Here is a 25,844-nt window from a genome sequence, read left to right on the forward strand (position 1 = left end):
AAGTGGCACTAAATTGGATGCAGCGCCACTTTTCTTAAATTAGACCCTTAGTTCATACAGATAATGAAACTGAGATACAGCCTACACTCTCTAGGAGATCAGACTGGGACCGACTGTTAAAGGACTGAACCTACAAATTGGACAACATGTGTCAGTTCGACCAGTGCTTTTATCTGCTTATGGTTTGCCATGCTGACTAGTGCACTGAAGGAGCAGGCAGGCATTAATATGTGGGCACTACAAAACACTAGCATAAATACTTACATTGGGCTTTTTATGCATTGTTTTTTAACCTCACAGGCAGCTTTATGGGTACAAACCATCTTCATTTAAGCTGTTGCAAAAGCAGTCTCTGAAGGAGCCCAACTCTTCAATATTTTGGCAGCCTTTTAACATTATTGTCACATTCTTGGCGGGTCGTGGAGCATGAGCTCAAAGTAATGCGACAGCACCAGCCCTTAAACACATTGACCCCCAGGTCCAGCGCGGGAAGCATTTATCTGCTGGTCTGTTTCATGCCGGCTGCTCTGTCAATATTTTTTGGCCAGAGGAACTGAGAGGTCCAAAGTTCACTTGCTTCATGAAGTGAGTGACGTGAGCTCAAAGTGAAATATAAGCCAGCACAGGGGCTCAGACACTGTCAGTTGTAGTTTTCCGCCTGTGAGGAAGGCTCTTGCAGAAGGGAAGCCCCCGGTGGTCTCAATGGATCATCTGCACAGTGCCGGCATCCAGGTGGTGCAGTACCTCCAGGTGAACTACAAGAGCTCCCAGGACTGGTTCATCTTCATCTCCTTCGCCGCTGACCTCCGCAACACTTTTGCAATCTTCTTCCCCGTCTGGTTCCACCTGTGCGAGGCGGTGGGCATCAAACTCATCTGGGTGGCCGTGATCGGAGACTGGCTCAACCTCGTCTCTAAATGGTGAGTATAGAAGTCTTCACACAATGCTGGAGGTTGATGGGTGAACTTCAGGGGTCTTCTCCTACCCTAACCTCTCAATACTTGAACTCTGAAAAGTGGGATGTTGAGAAGCATAGGACAGGGACCAATTTTTTTAAAGAAGAGCAAGTAGGAAACTGAACACTCAATTACTGAATTTAGATCTCAGAACTGAGATCCCGGTCAGGAAGCACTTGTTGGACGCAGTGGCCTTTGACCTTCCCTGTTCTGTCCACCAGCACAAGCTTCATGGATGACAGGATGTTGCATTGATGTAACTAGCCAAGCCACCGGAATAAAATGTTGCTGTAGTTCCAAACATGTGTAATCACCCTAAAAGGCATGCGTAACCATAATTCATTTTTTTAAAGAACAATCTCCATGGAATTCTGATGATGAAAACTCACTTCAGCTGAATTCTCCAGTGTCTAACCTGACTCCTGACAAAATGTAAGGTGCAAAAAAAAAAAATCCTTTTTAATGTGAAAAGGCAGACTGTCCAACGGAAATGTCAGTTCTGTTTGTAGTTTAGGTTGAAAATTACATGGATATGTTTTTTTACCGTATTTGAACCCGATATGCAGAAATGAGAAACCTAAATTCCTTCGAGGCGTGAGACTGAGGAGTATGAAATTAGCGGCTTTCGTCGCATTTTCATTTATCTCACAACACGCCCACATACACACATCACGAACCATTTTGAAGATCAGCCCAAGACAAATACGGAATAAAACACTAATACGTGCTATTAAACCACACTCCACTTGTATAAAGCAGTATTCATATTTTGGAAATGTATGAGTCTGAGACACAATATTAAAGAACAATTCTTTGCAGTCGAGCATAGGTAATTTATCCACCTGTTTTTGGAACTTTAAATCTGCAACGGAAGTTCTATCCTCCACCGTCTCAGTGACTTTTCCACCCCTTCTAATCCTGCTCCCAACCCCCTCCCTCCGGGTTCGTCTCCTTGCACAGCACGAAGACCCCTCCTCTGCTCCAGCTCTCCTTTGGTCAGGCTCGTTTTATTTATTTAGTTCTTATGCTTTTGCAAGCTGACGTTTCCCAACAGGCTCGGTTTGCTCTTTGCTCAATAACAAAGGGGCACGAGGCTACAATGGCCTTGAGAGTAAATAACAAAGTGGAGATGAAAGGCAGTTCCAGTTTACTAGAGAGAAAAGGAAAACATGCAGAAAAACACACCGCAGAATTCCAGGTACATTGATTTTAATAAGAAAACACTTTTCAGGCTAAGGGCAACCTACAACACAATACTGATTCCATTGCAGTGGTTGTTGTTTCCGGCGAGAGCACTGGCACTTACTTTTGAGGGCCTGCGCTTATTTTTCTGCATCAAGCATTTACTGCGAGCAAAAGACACATATGGGAAAGGCGGAGGAAGAGAAAAAGCGTCAAAAAGGGTGAAAGCAGAAAGCTGCAAGGGTGGGCTGAAGGGGCAGGGAGTGGGTGTAAATGGATTAAAGAGGCCCGAGATGGCTTCAGGATTACGCTGCCTCAGTATTCAGTGTTCACACATTTAATTTCAGCAGCCGCGTGTTTAAGAGGAGGGCTTTGAGCTCCGGCACATTTTTATTTACAAATGAAGAACCGTTGCACTGCAAACCATGGCTTGCGTTATCAAGCGTGCACGCGCATTTGTGCGCTGAAGTGGTGTCGTACTACCGGATGTATCCACTTCTGCACGTGTCACTATTTAATGGCCAGTCGCACTGTACATGGGATCGTCATCGCTTATCATCAATTAGGTAAAAAAATGTAGGAGAGAGGAAAATGAGGTCAGGAGGGTGGGAAGACCACGTGACTGCGATGTGCAGACATTGAGGCAAAGACCACCACAGGGCCTGGACTGCCAAACCTCGCTTCATGGCGCCTCTTGCTCCACCCTAAAAAAATCCCAGCCCAGGAACTCAGTCATACCGGTAAAAAGCAGGGCCGGGCAGACCTTTCATTCCACTGCGCATTTCCCCGTGGGCTGGAGCCCTTGGATGCCCGGGGTAATGCCGGGTGTCACCTTCACTTTCCCCAGCTCCCAAGGTTAACTGCAGTAGGCACAGGGGGCTTCAGGAGAGGAAGGGAAGGGGCAGTTAGAGAGTAAGCGAGAAGAGAGACGAGAAGAGAGAGAGAGAGAATGAATGAATGAATTAATGGATGGAAAGAGAGTGATAGAGCAAATTGTCAAAGAGAATAGGCTGGTTTGAGCATTTTTTCCATGGTTGCTTTTGGTTCCCCAGTCCGGCCCTGCGTAAAGCCAGTGAAACAGGCAACACACAATACAAACAAATATATTTCTGAAAACAACGGGAAAAAAATGTTTACGGTTTTTGGAAAAAACTGGGGACTCGTCTTGAATACTGCTACAAAGTAGATTTTCAAAAGAAAGGCTTAAATTCACATTGAAAAGAGTGAATATGTGTTGTGCAAAGGAGCAAAATCTGAAAAAAGTTACCCACGGTTCCGTTTATGATCAGAAGTACATTCATACAGGCCAGGTTTGGTCGCTGGCAGCGCTTTGCATGTTGGGACTGCCTCTGGTGTGTAAACAAGTGAATAGTGATAATTCTTGCTTTTCAGGTCAGGGATGGGGTAGGGGGTGACCTCATGGAAGAGTTAGGGATATGGGAATGATACATGACTTCATGGGTATCTGTGGTGCACGTGAATGGAATGTACCTCACTTCGGAGCTAAGACTTTTCATAACGCCTTAAGATTCGAATGGTGAGAGCTCCTCTGAAGGCAACAGAGTCACAAGGCCAATAATATTCCTATACTATAGTACAATGGTTAAATATTAACAGATTAGGTCCCCAGCTTTCAGTAATGACTCACTAGGGAGTCCCCGGATTCCAATAATGCTTCAGGGTGGGTCCCTGGATTGCAGTAATGATAAAGTGACCCTCCACAGAAGTCAAAAGGTTGGGAACCACTGCAAAAGAACATGCAGAGAATCTGAAAAAATAGAACTGGGAGCAGTAGTGGAAATACACGGAACCATGGTTGTTGGGGCCCTGGTCAGCTTAGGACTTGACTACTGCAGCAACTTGTACAACAAATGAGTGTAGTGCCAAACCAGAAGGCTTCAGTGGGTTGAAAACACGGTAGGCGGGCTGATACTTGACTTAAAAACATGAACCATTAGCAGCACAGCTCAAAACCCTGCCTCCCAGCTAAGGACATAATCATATTCAAGATTCTCTGCCTTATTTACAAATGCATCAGTGGGGTAGCCCCAAATACCTGCAGCAATAATTTGTGCAATACACCCTGATTCGCGACCTATGCTCGGCTGATGAATGTCTCTTAACCTCACCCAAACCCAGATGCAACAACAGGGGCAACAGATAATTCTCTGTAGACTGGAATTGCCATTGGAACAACCTTTAATGCTGCGTACGCCATGTCAGTTCTCTGGTGCATCTAAGGTCAAGTCTCCAGACCTACCATTGCTAAACTTGTATCTTGCATTTCCCTTCCAGTAACCGTTATGTATTGTTTCATGTTCATCCTTTTTTCATTCTGCATGGTTTTCCTTTGCTCTCTGTATCGCATGCATCTCTTGGGTGCTATGCATCATCTTAATAACAATGTATTCCATGTTGCCACAGCGCCTAGAAGCGGGTGCGTTCTGCAGGGTGCACTTTACAAGCAATACAAACATTCACAAACCATAAACATCACTCCTTCAGGAGAGACAAGATAAATTATGTGCTATGAACCCGCACCTTTTTGTTTTCTAACCTTGGGAGTAAGGAAGTGTAAAAAGATACAGAGTCACTCTGTGACACAGTGAACTCAGTTATACCCTGGAGTCTAACCTATCCAGTAGTTTAGGCTTGGTGGTGAACAGATGGGGCCCTAGTGAACGAAATGGCATATGAGGGTTGATCATTGGCTCATACTCCTGCATCTACGAAAGCAGAAGTGGAAGACGCTTGTTCGCTCACATCGCAGCAAAAACCTTGAACAGCCTTCACATGCACCTCTGGACCATCACCTCACTTCTGGAATTCTGAATGTCCCTCAAGACCTGGCTGTTCAAATAAGCCTCCAGGACCTGCAAGCTCCTGGATACACTACTGGGTGATTAGCCACGCTTTATAAATCCTGATTGATTTGATTGAATGTTGGAAGGCCTTATGCCATTGCATCGGCAAGAGACAGACATTGAATGCTGCTTATCGGTTGAAGGTGATGCAGTCTAGGCCCTCCCCCACTGATGATTTGCAGCAGTGGCAGCTGGTAAACTTTCAAACAGGTGGGGTGAACGTACCAGCCCAATATAGCACCGAGCACGGAGGCTTTGCGATCACGCCAGACTCAATCCTAGGGGTGAAAGGGTTTGAGTTTGGCTCTCCTCTATCAGAATGTTCTGAAAATAATTAAAGAAAGGGCCTGTTTTGCAGCACAGTTTTCGAACAAAATTGCCTAAAAGATAGGCTGGGCCTGCCACATTACCCAGACGCATTATTACTCCACAATCTATCTTTCTGATTATAGTATGAACAGCCCAGTGCCCAAACCAATTTCCCCAAAGTATGACAGGATCCAAAATGTTGAATACTATTTTGTGTGTACTGAAATTCCCAGCATGAGCATTGACCCCTGGGGGAATACACAAAACTGTGTGTGTGCACCTCAATCTATCATTGCAGAACCCTAATACACACAGCTCTCCCAGTACACCTTGGTCAGAACAGGCACAGCTTTGCCTGTGCAACATCCCATTCCTTGTAATTGCAAAGGCCATAACTGGCTCCCACTGGGAAGCACACAGCCTTGCCAGTGTACCTCATCCTTCCTAAGAGAAGCAGTCATGCTATTCCAGCAGCATACATGGCAACATTTCAAACCTGGAAAGTGGGGGATTTTGGAAAAAATCGGGGGAATGCATTTTCTCCATTGACTTCTATTAAAGCAGAGGCAATTTCAGATGGAAGACAGCAAAAAAAACAATTTTTGCTTAAAAAATCGGAAGTTATCAATCTGAATTGGAGCTCTTGTCATGTGCGCACTAGTTCTGTTCTGCTGGTGTTATTGCAACCCTTCCCTGGCAGCACCTGTTGTATTCGACCAGTGGGCAACTGAAACACACACATCTACAAATACGCATGCAATGTGTCTACTTTTGGAATGAAGCAGACATGCCAAGTGACCAGTGCCTTACTCAGACTCAAGTAAGTAGATAAGGATGAAGTGGGCAAAAAATGTGGATAAACAAGTGTAGGAAGTTGGCTCTGTATGTGCTATTTCAAAGTAAGGAATAGCATGCACAGAGTCCAAGGGTTCCCCTTAGAGGTAAAATAGTGGTAAAAATAGATAATACTAATGCTCTATTTTGTGGTAGTGTGGTCGAGCAGTAGGCTTATCCAAGGAGTAGTGTTAAGCATTTGTTGTACATATACACAGACAATAAATGAGGTACACACACTCAGAGACAAATCCAGCCAATAGGTTTTGTTATAGAAAAATATCTTTTCTTAGTTTATTTTAAGAACCACAGGTTCAAATTTAACATGTAATATCTTGTTTGAAAGGTATTGCAGGTAAGTACATTAGGAACTTTGAATCATTTCAATTGCATGTATACTTTTCAAGTTATTGACAAATAGCTATTTCAAAAGTGGACACAGTGCAATTTTCACAGTTCCTGGGGGAGGTAAGTTTTTGTTAGTTTTACCAGGTAAGTAAGACACTTACAGGGTTCAGTTCTTGGTCCAAGGTAGCCCACCGTTGGGGGTTCAGAGCAACCCCAAAGTCACCACACCAGCAGCTCAGGGCCGGTCAGGTGCAGAGTTCAAAGTGGTGCCCAAAACGCATAGGCTAGAATGGAGAGAAGGGGGTGCCCCAGTTCCGGTCTGCTTGCAGGTAAGTACCCGCGTCTTCGGAGGGCAGACCAGGGGGGTTTTGTAGGGCACCGGGGGAGACACAAGCCCACACAGAAATTTCACCCTCAGCAGCGCGGGGGCGGCCGGGTGCAGTGTAGAAACAAGCGTCGGGTTCGCAATGTTAGTCTATGAGAGATCAACGGATCTCTTCAGCGCTGCAGGCAGGCAAGGGGGGGCTTCCTCGGGGAAACCTCCACTTGGGCAAGGGAGAGGGACTCCTGGGGGTCACTTCTCCAGTGAAAGTCCGGTCCTTCAGGTCCTGGGGGCTGCGGGTGCAGGGTCTTTTCCAGGCGTCGGGACTTAGGTTTCAGAGAGTCGCGGTCAGGGGAAGCCTCGGGATTCCCTCTGCAGGCGGCACTGTGGGGGCTCAGGGGGGACAGGTTTTGGTACTCACAGTCGTAGAGTAGTCCGGGGGTCCTCCCTGAGGTGTTGGTTCTCCACCAGCCGAGTCGGGGTCGCCGGGTGCAGTGTTGCAAGTCTCACGCTTCTTGCGGGGAGATTGCAGGGTCTTTAAAGCTGCTCCTTGAAACAAAGTTGCAGTCTTTTTGGAGCAGGTCCGCTGTCCTCGGGAGTTTCTGGTCGTCGTCGAAGCAGGGCAGTCCTCAGAGGATTCAGAGGTCGCTGGTCCCTTTGGAAGGCGTCGCTGGAGCAGAGTTCTTTGGAAGGCAGGAGACACGCCGGTGAGTTTCTGGAGCCAAGGCAGTTGTCGTCTTCTGGTCTTCCTCTGCAGGGGTTTTCAGCTGGGCAGTCCTTCTTCTTGTTGTCGCAGGAATCTAATTTTCTAGGGTTCAGGGTAGCCCTTAAATACTAAATTTAAGGGCGTGTTTAGGTCTGGGGGGTTAGTAGCCAATGGCTACTAGCCCTGAGGGTGGGTACACCCTCTTTGTGCCTCCTCCCAAGGGGAGGGGGTCACAATCCTAACCCTATTGGGGGAATCCTCCATCTGCAAGATGGAGGATTTCTAAAAGTTAGAGTCACCTCAGCTCAGGACACCTTAGGGGCTGTCCAGACTGGCCAGTGACTCCTCCTTGTTATTCTCATTATTTTCTCCGGCCTTGCCGCCAAAAGTGGGGGCCGGGCCGGAGGGGGCGGGCAACTCCACTAGCTGGAGTGTCCTGCGGTGCTGTGACAAAGGGGTGAGCCTTTGAGGCTCACCGCCAGGTGTTACAGCTCCTGCCTGGGGGAGGTGTTAGCATCTCCACCCAGTGCAGGCTTTGTTACTGGCCTCAGAGTGACAAAGGCACTCTCCCCATGGGGCCAGCAACATGTCTCTAGTGTGGCAGGCTGCTGGAACTAGTCAGCCTACACAGATAGTCGGTTAAGTTTCAGGGGGCACCTCTAAGGTGCCCTCTGGGGTGTATTTTGCAATAAAATGTACACTGGCATCAGTGTGCATTTATTGTGCTGAGAAGTTTGATACCAAACTTCCCAGTTTTCAGTGTAGCCATTATGGTGCTGTGGAGTCCGTGTTTGACAAACTCCCAGACCATATACTCTTATGGCTACCCTGCACTTACAATGTCTAAGGTTTTGTTTAGACACTGTAGGGGTACCATGCTCATGCACTGGTACCCTCACCTATGGTATAGTGCACCCTGCCTTAGGGCTGTAAGGCCTGCTAGAGGGGTGTCTTACCTATACTGCATAGGCAGTGAGAGGCTGGCATGGCACCCTGAGGGGAGTGCCATGTCGACTTACTCGTTTTGTCCTCACTAGCACACACAAGCTGGCAAGCAGTGTGTCTGTGCTGAGTGAGAGGTCTCCAGGGTGGCATAAGACATGCTGCAGCCCTTAGAGACCTTCCTTGGCATCAGGGCCCTTGGTACTAGAAGTACCAGTTACAAGGGACTTATCTGGATGCCAGGGTCTGCCAATTGTGGATACAAAAGTACAGGTTAGGGAAAGAACACTGGTGCTGGGGCCTGGTTAGCAGGCCTCAGCACACTTTCAATTGTAAACATAGCATCAGCAAAGGCAAAAAGTCAGGGGGCAACCATGCCAAGGAGGCATTTCCTTACAACAAGCTATTCAGTCTATCTTCATAGGCACATATACATTTCTCTTCTGTTGAAAGGAGAACACCCCCTTCATGGTGGGGCATATAACCCTGTCCTGAGTGCTCAACTGCATATGAAACTGGTATCCTGACATTTTGAGGGCCCTGACAGAACGCTAATCCAGCATATGTGCAGAGGCATAGGCCTATCCTTGGTGATGCAACGTCTAGAACCTGTTCTGGAGCCTGGGGGGCTACTGCCCATGCCCTAGTTAGTAACACTTAGTGCTGCTGGTAGTATATTAGGTTTTTGTGGCTCTTTTTTGTGTGCCCAGACATTTTCCTCTGTATCAGGTGACAGCAGGGTCTACTCACCTACTTGTGTAAAGTTCAGCTTTTATGAACTCTAAAGCTACAATTACAGCAATTGCACCAGTTTAAGAACTGTGTAAAAATTGTCCAATTTCTTTAAAGAGAAAATTGTCAATATACACAGTAATTTAATGAATTAGCTGTTTGCTCTTTAAAAGTGTTTGAGGCATTATTGGAAACAGACACTGTTGTTCCTAACTTCTGTTAAATCCATGGCATCACTAGACACGTGTCCTCCCAGCCTTTTTTATGTGGCCTCTTTTATATTTTTATATAACCTTTATTTTTCAGTTTTACAAGCAACAGAGTATAAACAAGTCAGCAGACAGACGTTTGCTTGATAAGAGACAAAGCACACGTAATACATTACACAAATAATTCCAAGTATACAGGGTAATTGATGTCCCCCAGATGAAGAGTGGGTTCTTACTATTTGTGTGTCATGGAGCTCTGCTCTTGTTCAGGATAGTGGGACCACTGTCAGGGCATCGCCCCTCCTCATCACCGGTTCCATCACTGTCCTTTGAGGTCGTATCTGAGTCAGGGTCTAGGAGGGTGTCAACCAGGGCCCTCTAGTCAGCTGGGTCATCATTCACCTTATTGTCTCATCTAATGAGCTTCATCTGGATCTCCTCTGCTAAGGACCATTCCAAAACATCTTTATGCCACAGTGTAATCTCAGGTGCCCTCTGCCCCATCCATTGTGCTAAAACTAAGACCAACTGTAGATATTTGTATGGTATCTTCCTGTCCTTCGGCCACTTTATGTTACCTACGAGGCAACAGTGAGGAGAAAGCATCATGTTCAAGTGTGTGGTTCGAGTAATGTCGTCTAGGCCTCTTTTACACTCAGTCCCCTACTTGACCATATTATGCAACCAATAGCTTTCTCCCAGGCTGCACTCCCCACCTGTTGGATGCAAGCTCAATTAATCTTGCTTTTAAAAGAACCTACGGCCAATCCTTTAGTGCTACGTAATTACCAGCCAATCTCTTTATCACCACTCCCTCTCAACAGTTTGGAAACATTTGTCAAGAAGCTCATTTTGGGATATTTAGAATCTAATCTATTGCTGGACATCTCTCAGTCTTGATTTAGCCCAAAACAAAGTACAGAGTCAGCTTTAATGGCAGCAATTAATCATGTGAGAATAATATTGGGCCGGATGAGAGCTCGACCACCTTTGTCTTACTGGATCTACCAGCCACTTATGATACTTTGTCTCATGAGACCGTAATAGCATAATTTGAGATAGTCTGCATAAATAATTTGGTTATTAAGTAGATTTGTTCATTATTGATAGGCAGCTGCTGTGCTGTCTCCCTCCCCTTTTTTTCCTTTTCCATCATCCTTTCAGCCTATAATCTATTGGGTATCGTAGGACGCATCCCTGAGCCCTACTCTTTTCAATGTACACAGGTCTCCCTTGACAAAATATGTTGGGTCTTTTGGTGTTAACCGAGATTCACACACAGACAATACCTATATTATTGTGCTATTTCAAAGGAATTGCCTGCCATTAAACAAAAATATTGGTAATGGCATCACAGCAGAGTCTATGAGGATGAATAAAAATTGTCAAGTTAAAGTCCATAAGTACTGCTGTTTGGCATGCTTTCCTATGTTTCTTGTGGCCTCAAGAGTTGGGATCTATCCCTACTCTGGTTGCCTCAGCCAGGAATCTTACTGTACCGAGATAGAATATCTCTCCAAGTTACAGAGGTGCATCCACATCCTTTGCTTTTGAGGATGCTAAGAAAAATATTTCAGTTCCTGCCATTGGACTGTCGCTGATGGCGACACAAGTGTTAATCATTTTGCAACTTGATTATGGCAACTCCTTGTATTTGAGTATTTCAAAATAGTTACTGCTTAAGTTATAGGCTGTGCAAAACTTAGCAGCTCCTGTGATTCTCAGCCTCTCCAAAACAGTTCACATCTACAACCACCCTATAGATTTGCATTGGCTGCCTATACACAACCAGGAACATGTAAGATGCCTTGCTTGGCTTCTTTTATGTGTTTCATCAGTAAAGGCCTATGTATTTGAGAAATAGATAGCTTGTTAACCATCCTTGTAGATCTTTATGTTCTTCAAACACTGCTTTGGATGCAAATCTGAGTATTCAGTTTGGAAGATCAGGAGGAGAATCCTTTTCCTATTTGGCTATTATACATTGGACTCTTTACACTCTCTTTCCGACCTCACTGCCTTCAAAAATAACCTGAAGAGATAGTTGTTTCCGAGATAATGAAATCCTGTGCTTTACTTTTAGGTTAGTCTCAGCACCAGGCTCTTCTTTTAGAAGTAACAGTTTGAACGTGAAAAAAAAGCAAAACATTGCTACCTGCTGTAAGAGATATTGATTGGGCTAAAGTTGTGTCTGATAAGTAACCAGAAAATTAAATCTGAAAAAGAACCAACCCAAACCATTTCTGAAACCTTCGACAGTGGTTTCGCATCCCCAGTCTGTAAAAGGAGTATAAAAATGGGATCCACACCACCGCAGTTTGTTCTAGTTCCAATATCTCCTAGACAAAAGAAGGGGTTACCCTGCAGAGTACTTGAAGGACTGTTAGGTGACCAGTGATTATTTTCCTTTCCCTCTTCTTTTGCTTGAAGTTCACTGATACTAATAACTATCATTGATAGCCTCTTGAGGTTGCTTCTATATAGCTGCCTTAACAACACACACCCAGGGGAGAAAATGGGAGGTATAGGTATTCCTCAGGGATGCAAAGTTTGACTACTATCCTGTTTCTCATCAACTAAACTTCTGTTGGGCACCAAGGGCCTGTTTCTCTTAGGGTCCTGCAATGGACCAGTGTGGGACAGTAAGATTCAGTTCCATCTACTAAAACCGACCATGGCCAGGCCTTGAATGTTCTCACAGTTTGTTGCCTCCTCCTTAAGGCTCGATTACTGACGGGGCTCTCCACGTGATCCCTCGCCCCAATTCTTTCCTAACCTGTTAAAAGACCACAGCCTGCCCCAAAACACACAGGGCATGGTTGAATGGAGTAGCCAGTGGGCGCTGAATGCACCCAGACAAGGCCCATGGGGTGTGTGAACAAAGTATGTGCTGTGCACACTGTTGGTGCTGGGGCAGCTGCAGTGGAAAGCATTGCTGAAAGTCACACTATGCTCAGAAGGCCATGGCATCCATGGCATGTGGGCTCTGTGGTCAGGGTTAGGTAATTGGCCACCGGTCCCAGTGTGCACTTTAGATAGAATCCAAAGTATATCAGGAAATACAAAGATATTCATTTAAAATCACTACATGTAACTTATGACTGTTTAATCATATCATAAGATGATGTGCTTTATAAAACAAAACATACAACTTCAGGTTGAGGAAGGTTGTGGATCCAAAATCTAAGATCACTAAAATATAGTAGTTATGAATAACTGCACAACTGTAACATTTTCTGTGCACTGCTTATAGCCTTGCATGAGGTCATTGTATGCACTTCCCCCAGTGTTTGTTAGGTTGGAGTAAAAATAGTAAATATGACCCTCTCCATCCACCACTCATTGTATGCATTTTTCCTATTGTTTGTGATGTTGGAGTGAGAATATTTAATCTGACCACCCTTCCTCAAATGCATACACATTCTCCAGAGTTTGTTACTCTGGGGTTAGAAGAGTATGCACTTTCCACAATGTTTTTTAGACTGGAGTTAGAATAGTAAATCCAACTCTCCAATGTACACACATTCCCCACTGTTTGTTAGATTGGAGCTAGAATATTAAATATGGCCACCAACAATGTATGCATTTTCCCCAATATTCCTTAGACTACAGTTAGGAGAGTAAATCTGACCTTCCGAATGCTTGCCCTTTCTCCAGTGTTTGTTATCATTTCAGTTAGAACAGTAAACTCTGCCTCCTTCCACCCACAATGTTTGATGGACTGGAGATAGAGTATTATATCTGACCCTCATCCATTTATGAATTTTGCCCAATATTGATTAGACTGGAATTAGAATATTAAACGTAACCTCCCCCAATGGATACACTTCCCTTTTAGATAGAGGTAGAATAGTAAATCTTCCACGACTAAGTTTTCACGTTAGCCACCATTGCTTGGATTGGCTTTAGAATAGTAAATCTGAATCCCTATGTCCCCAACTATGCACTTTCCCCAAAGTGTGTTAAACTGGAGTTACAATATTAAATCCGACACCACCAATGTATGCATGTTCCTCAATCTTTCTTAGTTTGGAGATCATTTTTTTTCTTTTTAGCCCTCTTGGTTGGATGACTTGCATCCTTCCTTGGCTGTCACCTGGCAACTACTTTTTTAAATTTTCTCTATAGTGCTTCATGGAACTGCATGCTTTTGCTTGCTTCCTCCCTCAAGCCCACCACTCATTTCACCCATGCTGTCTTTCTGCTCCTGCTCCTCCCAACATTTTTTTATTTAATTTTTTATTTGCAAGAGCTCAGCAGCTGCCCACTGCTGTCAAGCCACTCATTCTTTAGAGTTTCCCCCCTTTCACTAGGGTTACAAGACATCTTGGATCAGCTCAGGAGCAGCTCCTCCATTAGGGCTGAGGAGCAGTGCTCCCCTGCCAGCAGAGGTAGCTGCAAAACCTTTCCAAGAAAACTATAATAAACTGTGTTTATTATCGTTTTGTTTGAAAGGCGCAGGGTCACGGCGGTGACGTGCACTGAATGGGAGTGCACAGCACTCACCCTCACTGTGCATGTATGTTTGGCCGGCCGTCTCGGGCCGGCCAAACACACATGCGCACAGGGCTCTCTCCAGCCCAGCAACTATTTGCTGGGCTGGAGAGAGCCTGCACAGGCTCCCAATCTGCCTGGGAGTGCCCTGGCTGGGCGCTCCCAGCCAATCCTGATGCTGCTCTGAGCAGCGTCAGGATTGGCCGCAGGGCAGGCTGGGAGCCTGTGCCTGCACTAAGAAGACGGAGGAGCAGAGCGGAGCGGCACGACAGAGAGGAGGTAAGTGTTTTTTTTTCTTATTTAATTTAATTGTTATTCCCCCTGCGTGCCGCCCCGCCCCTTCTGCTTGTACATTGGCAGGGATTCACAATCTTTCCTGGCAAACGTTAGTAAATTTAGCACGTTTCAGGTTTCAGAGAGGATCAACTGAACATAGAACATAAAAAGAAGCAAATATTTATGTGCTCCATTGCAGAATTTTTCAGTCCACAGCAGATCGCAATCAAGCTAGTATACCCTAATTTATTCTAGCAGCATTTGTAAAGCGCATAGCTGCCCAGAGTCTTCTCAGCACGTAGGTAATACTTTGTGTCAAAGGTTCCTTTATTCCCCAGGTGCCTAATTTTCTATGTTTCCTACATTTGTGAGCTCTGTCACTTAAGTGTCTCTTGTCCGATGCTACATCGTAGTCCTACGTTTTTGTGGAATTACCTGGGTTTGTTTTTTCAAGATGTGTTACGACCCCACTTCCCCACCCAACAAAAACACACACACACACACACACCCCAGATTACTCCCCAATCTGGTTTTCCTTGAAAAATCCATTTATGTAAAGATTATTTTGCTAGGGCCAGGGAGTAGCCCTCTGCTATCGGTCTGCTTGCTTTTTTTTTGCGCTCCCGCGTTTCTTTTTTGTCATCCTTCTTCAAACAGCCTTCCTGCAATGTATTTTATTAAAGAACTGACATTCCAACTAGCCAGAGTAGCATACACACGCACACGCGTCATGACATCACAGTGCGTATGCACGCGTCGCCTACCATTTCAGATTGTATTTTTATATTATTTTATAATGCCACCAGAGCAGGCACTGACCCATTCAGCAGTTCACCACACATTTCAAAAGCGAGACCAGTTAGCTGCGCCAATGTCTGTTATTTCTAGGACTGGCTAAAAGGACCGTCAACTTTTTTGCTAAGTGCGTACTTCATAGTCGAGCAAGCATATTGGGAAAACGAAGGTGACACACAACAAGGGTTCTATGTGTAAGGACTGGAACTCAATAAAGGCAACATTGAAAGTGGTTCAAATAGCAGTCTTTGCATGTGACCCTGTTACTGTCCGACCTTAGATTATACTATTCGTGCAAATTCCCAAACTGATAGGTGTGTCTGGCTGCACTAATCTGAAAAATCCCATCGAACTCACACAAATTGACAATGCAAAGGCCGAACAATGGCACTGGGTGATAAACTCCCACCAGACAGAAGCAGTTCAAGAGATCATAAAACAAAGACATGGGCTTTGCCTTTCTATATTTTGATGAACAATTTGGTATTTTGGCTTGGGCAACTTGAGACCTCCCTATTGGGTCAGTTTAGACCAAGCAATATATTGCATCGCCTTCCAAATGGACATCATTATTTTTTGCTTTTGCCATCAAGTAAACTATGGCTGAACTAAAATAAGCAGAAAGCAAGTTTCTGGACTTGTCTACCCCGCTCACCCATCTAGCGTCTCAGTTTCTTACATTTTCATTACAGGATTCTATTTGGACAGCGACCATACTGGTGGGTCCATGATACGGATTACTATGGCAACACTTCTGTCCCTGTCGTTGAACAGTTTCCTGTCACCTGTGAGACTGGGCCAGGTAAGGCAGTTCAGCTGTTTAGATGCATGACTAAATATCTATGACAAACTCCTTTGCTTCGTGTTCTTAATTTAAAATACTTTTCCAACTGTGGCATTGATCGTAATGAACACAAGAGCCACGTCACATCTGTGACCAATGAGAATGAACGAACAAATGAATGAATGTTTATTACTCACAATCGCTACAGATATTTACACCAACACCCAAAATGCGGCAAGAAATGTCACAAACAATATTCTAAATTCAGGAGGCCAGGACTCTGCTGAATTTGTTCGTACTAAATGCCAGTGGTTAACAACCGCTCAGGCCTACTACAGAGGGCACCATATAACGTATTTCTGATGGTGGTCCAACCTGATATCATCCCGTGATTTTGAAGCCATAAAAATATCAGATGGACACTATATTAATCTATGCATAAAGTTCTGGGACTGTTTTGTGCAATTTGTATGCAAATTAGATTAGGGTTTGGTGAAGTTTAAATGTTTTGGACCTTGCAATTAGCAGATTCAATCCCAGCTTTACAAGGCTGCAGAAGCTTTGGAAAAGTAAAGATACCAAAAAGGGAATCTTGCTGAAGTTGAAACATTCACTGCGCTCCTCCCCTTTCTCCGCTGCTGGAAGTGTCGGGTGGAGACTTCCGGGTAGAGACTTCCCGCAGTGAATGAAGGAGATGGTTCTCTTTCCAAGTGGCGGCAACTGTGTTGCTTTACTGATCTTTGAGGCTAGGCAGGCCCTGAGTAACAGGCAGGCAACACATATCCTTGAGGCTTATGTCCAATCCATTGTGCACTTTGCACTTCGTTCCAAAGTATGGAGTTCCCTGAATTTGTACCACTTCACGGGCACAGGGAGACACTACTGGATGAATGACAGTTACAAATCAAAAGGTAACCATATCTCGATTCATAATGCACAATTGCTGCAAAAGCAAAGGCTGTATGTCAGAACATTTTTGATAACAATATGGTCTTACATAAATATTGTATCCAAAAAGTCATTTACAAAAAATATTGTGGTATTGTACATAAATCTTATATTTTTCACATGAGTTGGGTTATATTTTTTTGTACATGAGATTTAGACCACAATATTTTTTTCAGAAGCTAGTTCATGATATTCTGGTACCATACCAAAAACAAGTGATCAGCCAGTTCTGAATTAACAGACTTGTGGAATCGTAGTCTCAAAAACGTATTCCACAAATCAATTCCAACACACGTTTAAAATGAACGACATTCCCAATGTGTTTAATCCAACCTGGTGAATGTATTGAAATATTTCAAAATATTTGGCTGCAGTCCCTTTTTGATACAGTTACACAGATCCATTTTGTCTTTTACAAGAATAGACCCCAACCTGTTCTGGCCCTTTTTCTCAGCCTGCCTTACCCTGTTATTCCTCTGTTTTAGATTATATTTCATGATGACAGAAGTGGGCATGACCGTCAAGGGTGGCATTACACGGAAAAACACTTAACGTGCTGAATTTATGGACCATAAAGATGACGTCACTTAGGAAACTGAGGCGCGAAAACTTCCAAAATCACACAGACATATTGAACAATCAGCTTTTTATGACTTTGTGGAAAGCCAAAGGAACGGACAAGATGCGAGGATGATGGGGAAGAGCATTCAATTTCATAGAAGTAAATCCTGAAACGGGGAGGTCGCCCAGTTTACATCTTTCAAACTGAGGGACAATCAAAGGATTGATAAATCCCGATTTTAACACACAGGGCTGAAAATAGGCCGCTAGATGCCGGGACCAGTTAGGAACTATTTCTGTGTGATGCAGATTGTTTTAAACAGTAGCCTCATAGGCTAGTGTATGGATGCAACATGGCCTGGTGTACAATCCCTGTGTGGAAGGCCCAGTAGAGAGTGTTGCCATGTTTTGTGGGGCCTGTCGTCACTTAGGGGCATATTTACAAGCCCCTGAGCCTCCTTGCTCCACTCTAGTGTAATTTGTTATGCTAATATGGCGTCAAGGAGGCAAGTTCCCTGTGCCATATTTATAAAGTGGCGCAATGCATGCATTGCACCCTTTTGTAAACCCTAGTGCCACATTATGCCTGCTCCAGGTATAATGTATGCAATGGGGCTTTCTAGGCCCAAAAAAATGGCACAGTGAAATTTACTAGATTTCCCTGCGCCATTTTTCGCATCATTTTTAACACCTGCTCAGAGCAGGCATTAAAATGATTCACCCATAATCTCCCATGGGTCTCCCTATGCTTTGATGGACTAGCGTCAAGTTTTTTGGCGCTAGTGCGGCAAAGCACCACAATGGCCCCAAAAATGTTGACGGTATTGTGGGACATGGTGCATCATATTGTAAATACAGCACATCCATGGTGCCGTTAGGGCACCACGGGGGGGGGGGGAGGGTGCAAGGAAAGTGGCGCATAAATGCTGATGCTCCACTTTCTTGTATATATGCCCCTAAATGCTTCTTATGCCCAGGCCAAAATAGCATTAACATAATCCATTTTAGACACGATCAAAGCCTAGACAATAATTTTCCAACTGATTATACTGATACTAGAGAAAGTATTAAATTTAAGATGTCAAATAGCAGGATGACATGGGTTGTTCAGTTGTGGATGAAAAGAAAGGGGTGTATCTAATTAATGCCCGTGTTGAGCGGTGCAGGTGGTTTGTCTGAAGACTGTAAGTAGTAGAGATAAGATAAGAACCTTGAAAAACAGAGCAAGATTCTGTCCCTACTTTAAGGCTGCGAACAGGGATTTAAATTGCCCTCAATGTCTTTGTGCACCAAGGTGTATAAAATAAACATGGTAGAGAAGGCGAGGTATCTGGAGGAGATCAGTCCACTGAAGACTGGATCCCACATCACTGGCTAAGGCTTCGCACTCTCCGTTCGGGGCTAGAAGGCATAGGTGTAAGGAAAAAACAGAATGAAAGCTATCCAAAGTTTGATTGTAACTGCAAACATCGTGTAATCAAAGATATTATCAAAGACATTAAGCACTTTATTCTTCTCTGTGCCATTGTAATACACCTAGAAATCGAGTACTTGGTCGGCCTTGAAGAAGGTCAACATTCTCTCTAGAAGAGAAACAATTTCTTGCTTTGTGTTTCCCACTAGAAAAACGAGGCCATTCGAATAACAGGAAGGTTTAACTGTAAAACGACTAATAATTTACATGCATTTTAGATTTAGCATTTTTGTATTTTGCTCTGCCATCTTTAATTAGGAATATTTGTCCTTTTTCAATCAAGCAATGTGAACAAATCTACTTATCCACACGTGGACAGTGCCTGTGCAACTTTGCACTGACATTTACGCATTAATATAGGACTGCGCTTGTGCAAATTTTACAACAGCATTTTCACCAAATCAGTCGTTGAGAACGTAACTTCTGCAGACGTTAGTCTGTGCTAATGTTATTTCTGCTCTGATCAACGTGTGCAGGTGCAAAATTAGTCTGGCACCATAGCAGAAAATCTGGAATCTGGAAATGTCAGTGCAAAATTGCACCATCACCATTGCCATGACGTAATCTCGGGCCAGATGTAGCAAAGGTTTTTACCCATTCTGTGTCTATGGGAAAAAGTGTTTGTACATATAGTCCCTGGAAATCAAAGCACAGAGGACGAGACGTAAAGGCCAGAGATGCCCCCTTGGGAACTGGGAAACCAGGTTTGAGTCTAGGCGTCAATTTAATATCCTGTGATTCTGGGCAAGTCACATAATCGCCTGGTCCCCCCAAAAAAAGAATGTTCCCTTGCATAGTGTAACTGGTGTTCGTGTAAATCGCTCCTTCTTTGTCAAGTTCGTGCTATATAAAACTACAGTAAATAGTTCAGGCACGTTTTTCAAGATGAAAGGTTTCGAACATATTCGTTTTCAATCACATTTTTTCGTAGTTTAATATTTTCGATCTGTACCTTGCATTTTTCTTAAATACATACCATCTGTAGGTACTCTAGTGTATGTACCGTTGTACTGTAACATTGATATGTTTCATACTGGATCAACAGTTTGTGTTAATATTGAAGTGTTATTTATGAATCTACTTCCATAGTTATTCATCATACCCAGTACACCGTAAACTGAGTGGGCTCATTCTAACAATACAATGCCTAAAGGATCCAGCAGAAAAACTTCACTGTATCAAACAGCCCCGACAATTTAATTGAGTGAAGAATCCAACAGACATAGGTGCAGCAGTGACATCTAGTGGCCAAAAAAAGTTTAGCCCAGATTTTTGTAGGCATTCAACGCAGTGCTGGATTACTAAACAGAGTAGGCACTGGCCTATGGGCCCCATTCCTTTGAAAGGCCCCGCGAAAACAGATCAAAATAATATTGATTTGAACATGAAAGAAAATTACAATCAAGCTTTCATAGAAAAAATGAATCAACTAAAAGAAACGAAAACTTTAATTTAAAGACTTTATAGAGAAAATACTGTATTAACGTACCCACTAACTACTTAAAGTACAAAAACCATAGACATCAAATTACCATAACAGTTTGTCTCTTACAAAGCTCATCTTCTAAAAATTGGTGCAAACTATGTAGCTGTAATGTTAAGTTTTGTGTAATAAAATTGGTTCATTAAAATTGTTGGTTGGTAAATTTAAAACCGTATTAGGAGATCATTTGCGAGGGGGCCCCTGAAATTTCAACTGCCTGAGGGTCTCCACAGGGTTTAATCAGGCCAGGGCCGGCTTTAGGGGCGTTGCGAGAGGTGCAGCCTCACTGGGTGCTGAACTGGATTCAAGAAACAATTAAAATGTCAAGATACCTCTTGTGATTAATGTTCCTGCTAGGGAGAGAGAGAAGGGAGTTTTGTCTAGTGGCAGCTTTAACTCACCATAAAGTAGCATTGAGGGTAATATGCCTGCTGCAAAGAACAGAACTATATTTTATGTGGACAGCTGAGTAGATTAGTAAAGCCAGCCTTTACAAGCACTTTAGAATAAATGAATGTATGTGAAAGGGGAGCTATGGAGGGATGAGGGGCACATTTGCCAGGTGTTAGTGCAGGAATCCGAGGAGATGGTCATGAGGAGGGAGGGTGCCAAAAAAAACTGTCGCACAGGGCACCACCAGTGCTAAAGCCAGCCCTGAATCAGGCACGGATTCAATGTCTGACTTTCTAGTATCTGCTTCGGAGTGGAATGAGATAAACAGCCTGCCAGAAAGTGATGATTCTTGACCCGTCTACAAAGCAGGTAACAAGTGTGATGACAATATTCCTTTGTGGCCTCATGTCCAGCAGCTGGAAAGAAGCCCCTTGTTTGTTGTGATGGATTAGCATTTTTTGTGAAAAAAGTGTCTGGCATTCAGGCTTCCTTTCCCTCTGCAATCACTCCGGATACCTACCCTGATGTTTCAGGAGTAACCGCTGTCCGTATTATATCAGGATACCAACTGTTGCAGGTCAGAGGAGACCCTCATTTTAGTCTTGTCTGGCCCTGTAAGATGGTTAACTTCGCCTCTTTGGATTTCACGACCAATAAGTGGTTCCTCAATGCTATTAAATCAGGATCCCGTTTAGACCCACTTCTTCCTTTGCTTCTTGGTAAGTTGGACCCTCAATTTTTAGAATTTCTAGTAGAGCATCTGAATATTTCTCTATTGGAAGGATACATTCCCAACACATGGAAACATGCTCCATGTCAGGCCACTGTTAAAAAAGCCAAACTTAGACATCTCAAATTTGTCTAATAATAGACCTATTTTGCTTCTTCCAATGCTAACCAAGATCTTAGAAAAACACATAAATAAACAGCTCACAGTGTTCATTTATTCAAACAGTCTACTCTGCCCCTCCCAGTTAGGCTTTAGAACCAGCCATATAGAGTCAGCTCTACTTGGCATCACAGAAAATCTTAAATCTCAGTTATATAAAGGCGGCACGCTGCTCTGATTTTATTGGACCTAAGCACCGCCTTTGATACAGTCAATCACAGTCTTCTACTGCAAAGACTAGAAGAAATAGGTGTATGTGACATTGCTTTTCTATGGTGCAGATCATTTCTGCAGGATCATTGCTTTCAAGTACATACATACTAAAAGCACCTCTCACAAATCTACCCACTATCATCTGGCAAACTGCAGGGTTCCATCCTCAGCCCAACCCTGTTTAATATCTTTGTATTTCCACTGGCTGATACTGTAGAGAACTGCGGTCTGAAACTTTTTTCATATGCCGATGATATCCAGATTGTGGTCTTCTTGTCAGCTTAGGAAAATCAGAACACGGGTGCTCTAAACACTTGCCGGTGAAAAGTGTCAGCCTGGATGAACCCTAACTCCTTTAAATTGAACAGGAATAAGACCAAGATTTTGCTGGTGGGTAACTAGCCCCGTATCTGGGAGCCCCATCTGTGGCCTGAGTTTCTTGGGGCATGTCCAATCTCAGCACTGCTTTTAAGAAACTTGGGGGCATATTTAAGAGCCCCAAGCACCACCTTAGCACTACCATAGTGTAATTTTTTACACTAATGCAGCCCTAAAATGGCTTTTCTGCCAGGCCATAGTTACAAAGCGGCACAATACATGCATTATAAATACGGCACAACCATGGTATTGTTAGGTGCTGGTAAGGAGGGGGGCGCAAGAAATTGGCACATCATCAGTGATACACCACTTTTTCTTAAATATGGGCCTTGGTGCCTGGCTAGATAATAAGCTCCTAATGAACCCAGATTACAAAGGTAGTGGCTATCTGCTTTGGGATGCTGAGATAGTTAAGAAAGATTCTTAGTTGCCTTCCTGGATCAGTGCAAAGAACAGTGATACAGGCTTTGATCGTTCCCAGACTGGATTACAATATTCTCTATCTCGGTGTCTCTAAGGCTGCACTCAAGCAAGAAAGTCCAAAATGCTGCTGCCAGACTTCTCTAAAAATTACCCAGACTGACTCCCACAGCCAAGTTTTTGCATGAGTTCCACAGGCGACCTGTAGAGAGATGAAATAATTTTAAAGCACTATGCCATATGCACAAACTACTATCAAACACGGGCCCTCACTATCTCAGGCTTTTGGTATCAGCCTATAAGCCATGTTGCTCCCTACGCTCCAGTACCTCCAATTTTCCACAGTCCCCAGAGTGAGGAGGGCCTGTCAAGGAGGCTGGGTGTTCTCCTACCTACATCCCAAACTGTGGAACCCGCGTCCACCAATGATGAGATCCTGTCAGTCTCTTTCTATTTTTCATACACAACTAAAAACGTGGTTGGTCTGACCGTGTGCCTCAGAACTAATTCTAGGGAGGTACCGTGAAAGGCTTTGCACTGTGAAGCCCATTGTGGATAACTATGTGCTTTATAAAACTTTTATAATAATTTATAATAATAATTGTCTTGATATGTTACTGGCGAGGACTAAATCAGTGTCACCGTCTCTGAAGAGTGGAAAGACTAAAACAGTAATTGCAGCTAAAAGAATCACTTGTGAGTTACATCCTAACCTACCAAGACATAAAATTACATTATTATTTATATTCAGGGCAATAACATCAAAAACGTCTTGAGCGTCAATGCTTCGAAAAAGGTACTTTATATTCCGTTACCTGTTTATTCGTTAACTTGTTCATAATACAGTACTGGTAAAAATGCCCAATAATTTGTTAACCAGGCACTTAACAGCTTTATTTTCTTAAGTAAACATAGATAATTACTTTATAGTTTCACAGTCAAACCGTGTTTTCCTCAGTGGAACAAATCATTTCCCCCATATTTTTAAATATGGTATTAACACCGTGCAGTAATTGTATTATAGATGCTGGCCATCATTGTGCCTTTACTGTTCTAAATAAGGGCTCTGATCCGTAATGATGGCTCCAGTGTAATGCTTCTTTAAAAGTATTCCGACCGTAGTGCCCATCAGTGAGGAGGAGTGTACTTGCTAAGCATGTTTGGCAGAATGTAGGAGTCTGTGAGTAGACCAAACGCAGATGCACATGAAAGATTCAAGGTTCAAGCAACAGATCTTAACTCAGTTTTCCTAACAAGAAATCACAGGTCAGTGTAAAGAGCAATGCCTACTTGAAATGTCTGAAACAATAAGCACATATTCACAAAACCTAAATGAAATGGTTTAGGCATGGAATTATATACATTTTACTGAGCCCAGGCAGTTCCTACAATGCTTTAATAGGCCAGGGCCTACCAGGACTAAGCCTTTGCCAGCTGAAAACAAATCTTCACAGATCCAGCAAACTACCACTTTGCGGGGGCAACTTGGCTCTATAATTCCTCTTTTCATTGAATACACTAACAATGATAAAATACAATAGAGAATTAAGAGAAAAGGGAAGTTTTCAGCACTTCCCTAAAGCACTCATGATCTTGAACCGTAAGCAGGCGGCGCAGGTAGTTATTCCAGAGCTTAGCACCTTGAGGCTACAATGGCCTTCCTCCGGTACGCACTAGAATGTCCTTGGGTACAAACAGTAGCAAATGCCTCTTAAAACATTGACCTAACATTCCCCTTCCTCCAACCTACCTATTCAATCCCAGATCTTTCAAGCACTCCGTAACTTACTCTTATTCCACATAGGTCTGCCTACTTCATACAATTTGAAATACCAAAGTCATTACCTTAAAGAAAGGAGGCCCTCATTACATAGATTGCAGTGTTTTACCATTGATGATTCCACTTAGCACTTATTACAGAAATATCTGACAACACAATTTGCCAACTGAGCACTCAACCAGGTTTCTATCTGCCTAGACATAAGTAGACTGAATTGGTTAGGCCTTATGAGCAATGCAAATGAGGTATGCTCCTCAGACAGATGGTGGATTGTTACTAGTTGGTATTACTAGGCTGTTGTGTTTCAGTGTTTATTGTTTGTGGATTTCAGTGGTGTTTTCCAAACCTTTGGAAAAAGTGCTTATCAGCGTTTATTCAGCAGGCTAACCCCCAAAATAGACACAAACTGTTCTTCTAATGCTTTCTAGCGTTTACAAAACATGTTGCTGTTTGCATTGATTGTTCTACAGTAAAAATGTAATTTAAAGGAGAAGTAATTCAGGATATGTAATGTCTTCCCATTGAGAGGTAGTGCAATCGATTTAAGGTTTTTTTATGCATAGAATGTTTGTGTATTGCACTCTCCCTCACACTCACATCTCATTACCCTCTTCCATTTCTCATTACCTCTCACACTCTGTCTGCTTTACAGAATTATTAATGGATTAAAAAGTAAGAGTGATATGTTCAAATGTTTTAATAAACAAATTCCTGGACAGAGTTGGGGGTCATTCACCTACTTCTTACAGAATATTATCACATTGTTGGGGTGATCAACCCTGCCAACAGCATATTACCTCGTGTAACCTTTAAAAATGTGAATTACTCCAGATTCATTTAAAGCCCTGCATTCTAAGGCACCTGAAACCTAAAGCTTTAAGCATGCTTACCACTGCTTTTCTGCACTCTTTGCCTGATTACATCAAGGTGCTGCTGCCGTTGTGTGGAGTTTCACAGTTGCAAAGTGTCCCCATGGCAAGCGTCTCACTTTACGTCAGTCCTGATCTTTTAACAGATTGCAATCTTAGGACTTGACATTTTGATGTTAACATTTAACATTGCAACTATGGGCTCATAAATGCCAGTTGGGCAAAAAGAAAGGATTTGCTAAAGGTATCACGTATAACAATGGGACAGCTTACAGCTATGAATTGCGTGGCTGTATGGAAAGTCCTGTGTCATGTTTTCACCACTGGCCCATGTGCATAATGACATAATTCTTTTCACAGGTACTTGTTACTTCACCTTGCATTGAATCTGTAAAGCCTAGGGAGTTTGCTATCAATACTGACTTGTTATGAGCCAGCCATTTCACCAATCACTGAAATAATTAAATATCACCAAAGGATCAACAATGATTTTAATATTCCCAGTTTCTCTGTAGTGTATAAAATAATTACATCAGACCTAAAACATGCTTCTAACCTCTGCACCTTTATTCCAAGCACACAGACTAAATGAAACAAAAGGCGGAAGAAACAATATTTTAGTGACATCCTTAAACAATAAAACTCAAGCAGAATATTCTTAGACCAGTCTTTCTTGCTGCAAT

At 43.3% G+C, this 25,844-nt stretch overlaps 1 protein-coding gene across 1 annotated transcript in view; it reads left to right on the forward strand.

Annotated features, from left to right (window-relative positions):
- Nucleotides 1-652: 652 nt before the first annotated feature.
- LOC138299479 (glucose-6-phosphatase catalytic subunit 1-like) overlaps nt 653-25,844 on the forward strand; it is a 49,998-nt gene continuing 24,806 nt past the window's right edge. Inside the window, exons 1-2 of the mRNA XM_069237746.1 lie at nt 653-920; nt 15,662-15,771. Of these exons, the coding sequence (XP_069093847.1) occupies nt 703-920; nt 15,662-15,771 (328 nt within the window). The 5' untranslated portion in view covers nt 653-702. The remainder of the gene's footprint in view (nt 921-15,661; nt 15,772-25,844) is intronic.

Source organism: Pleurodeles waltl, chromosome 6, assembly GCF_031143425.1.
Source record: "Pleurodeles waltl isolate 20211129_DDA chromosome 6, aPleWal1.hap1.20221129, whole genome shotgun sequence".
NCBI classification, from domain to species: Eukaryota; Metazoa; Chordata; class Amphibia; order Caudata; family Salamandridae; genus Pleurodeles; species Pleurodeles waltl.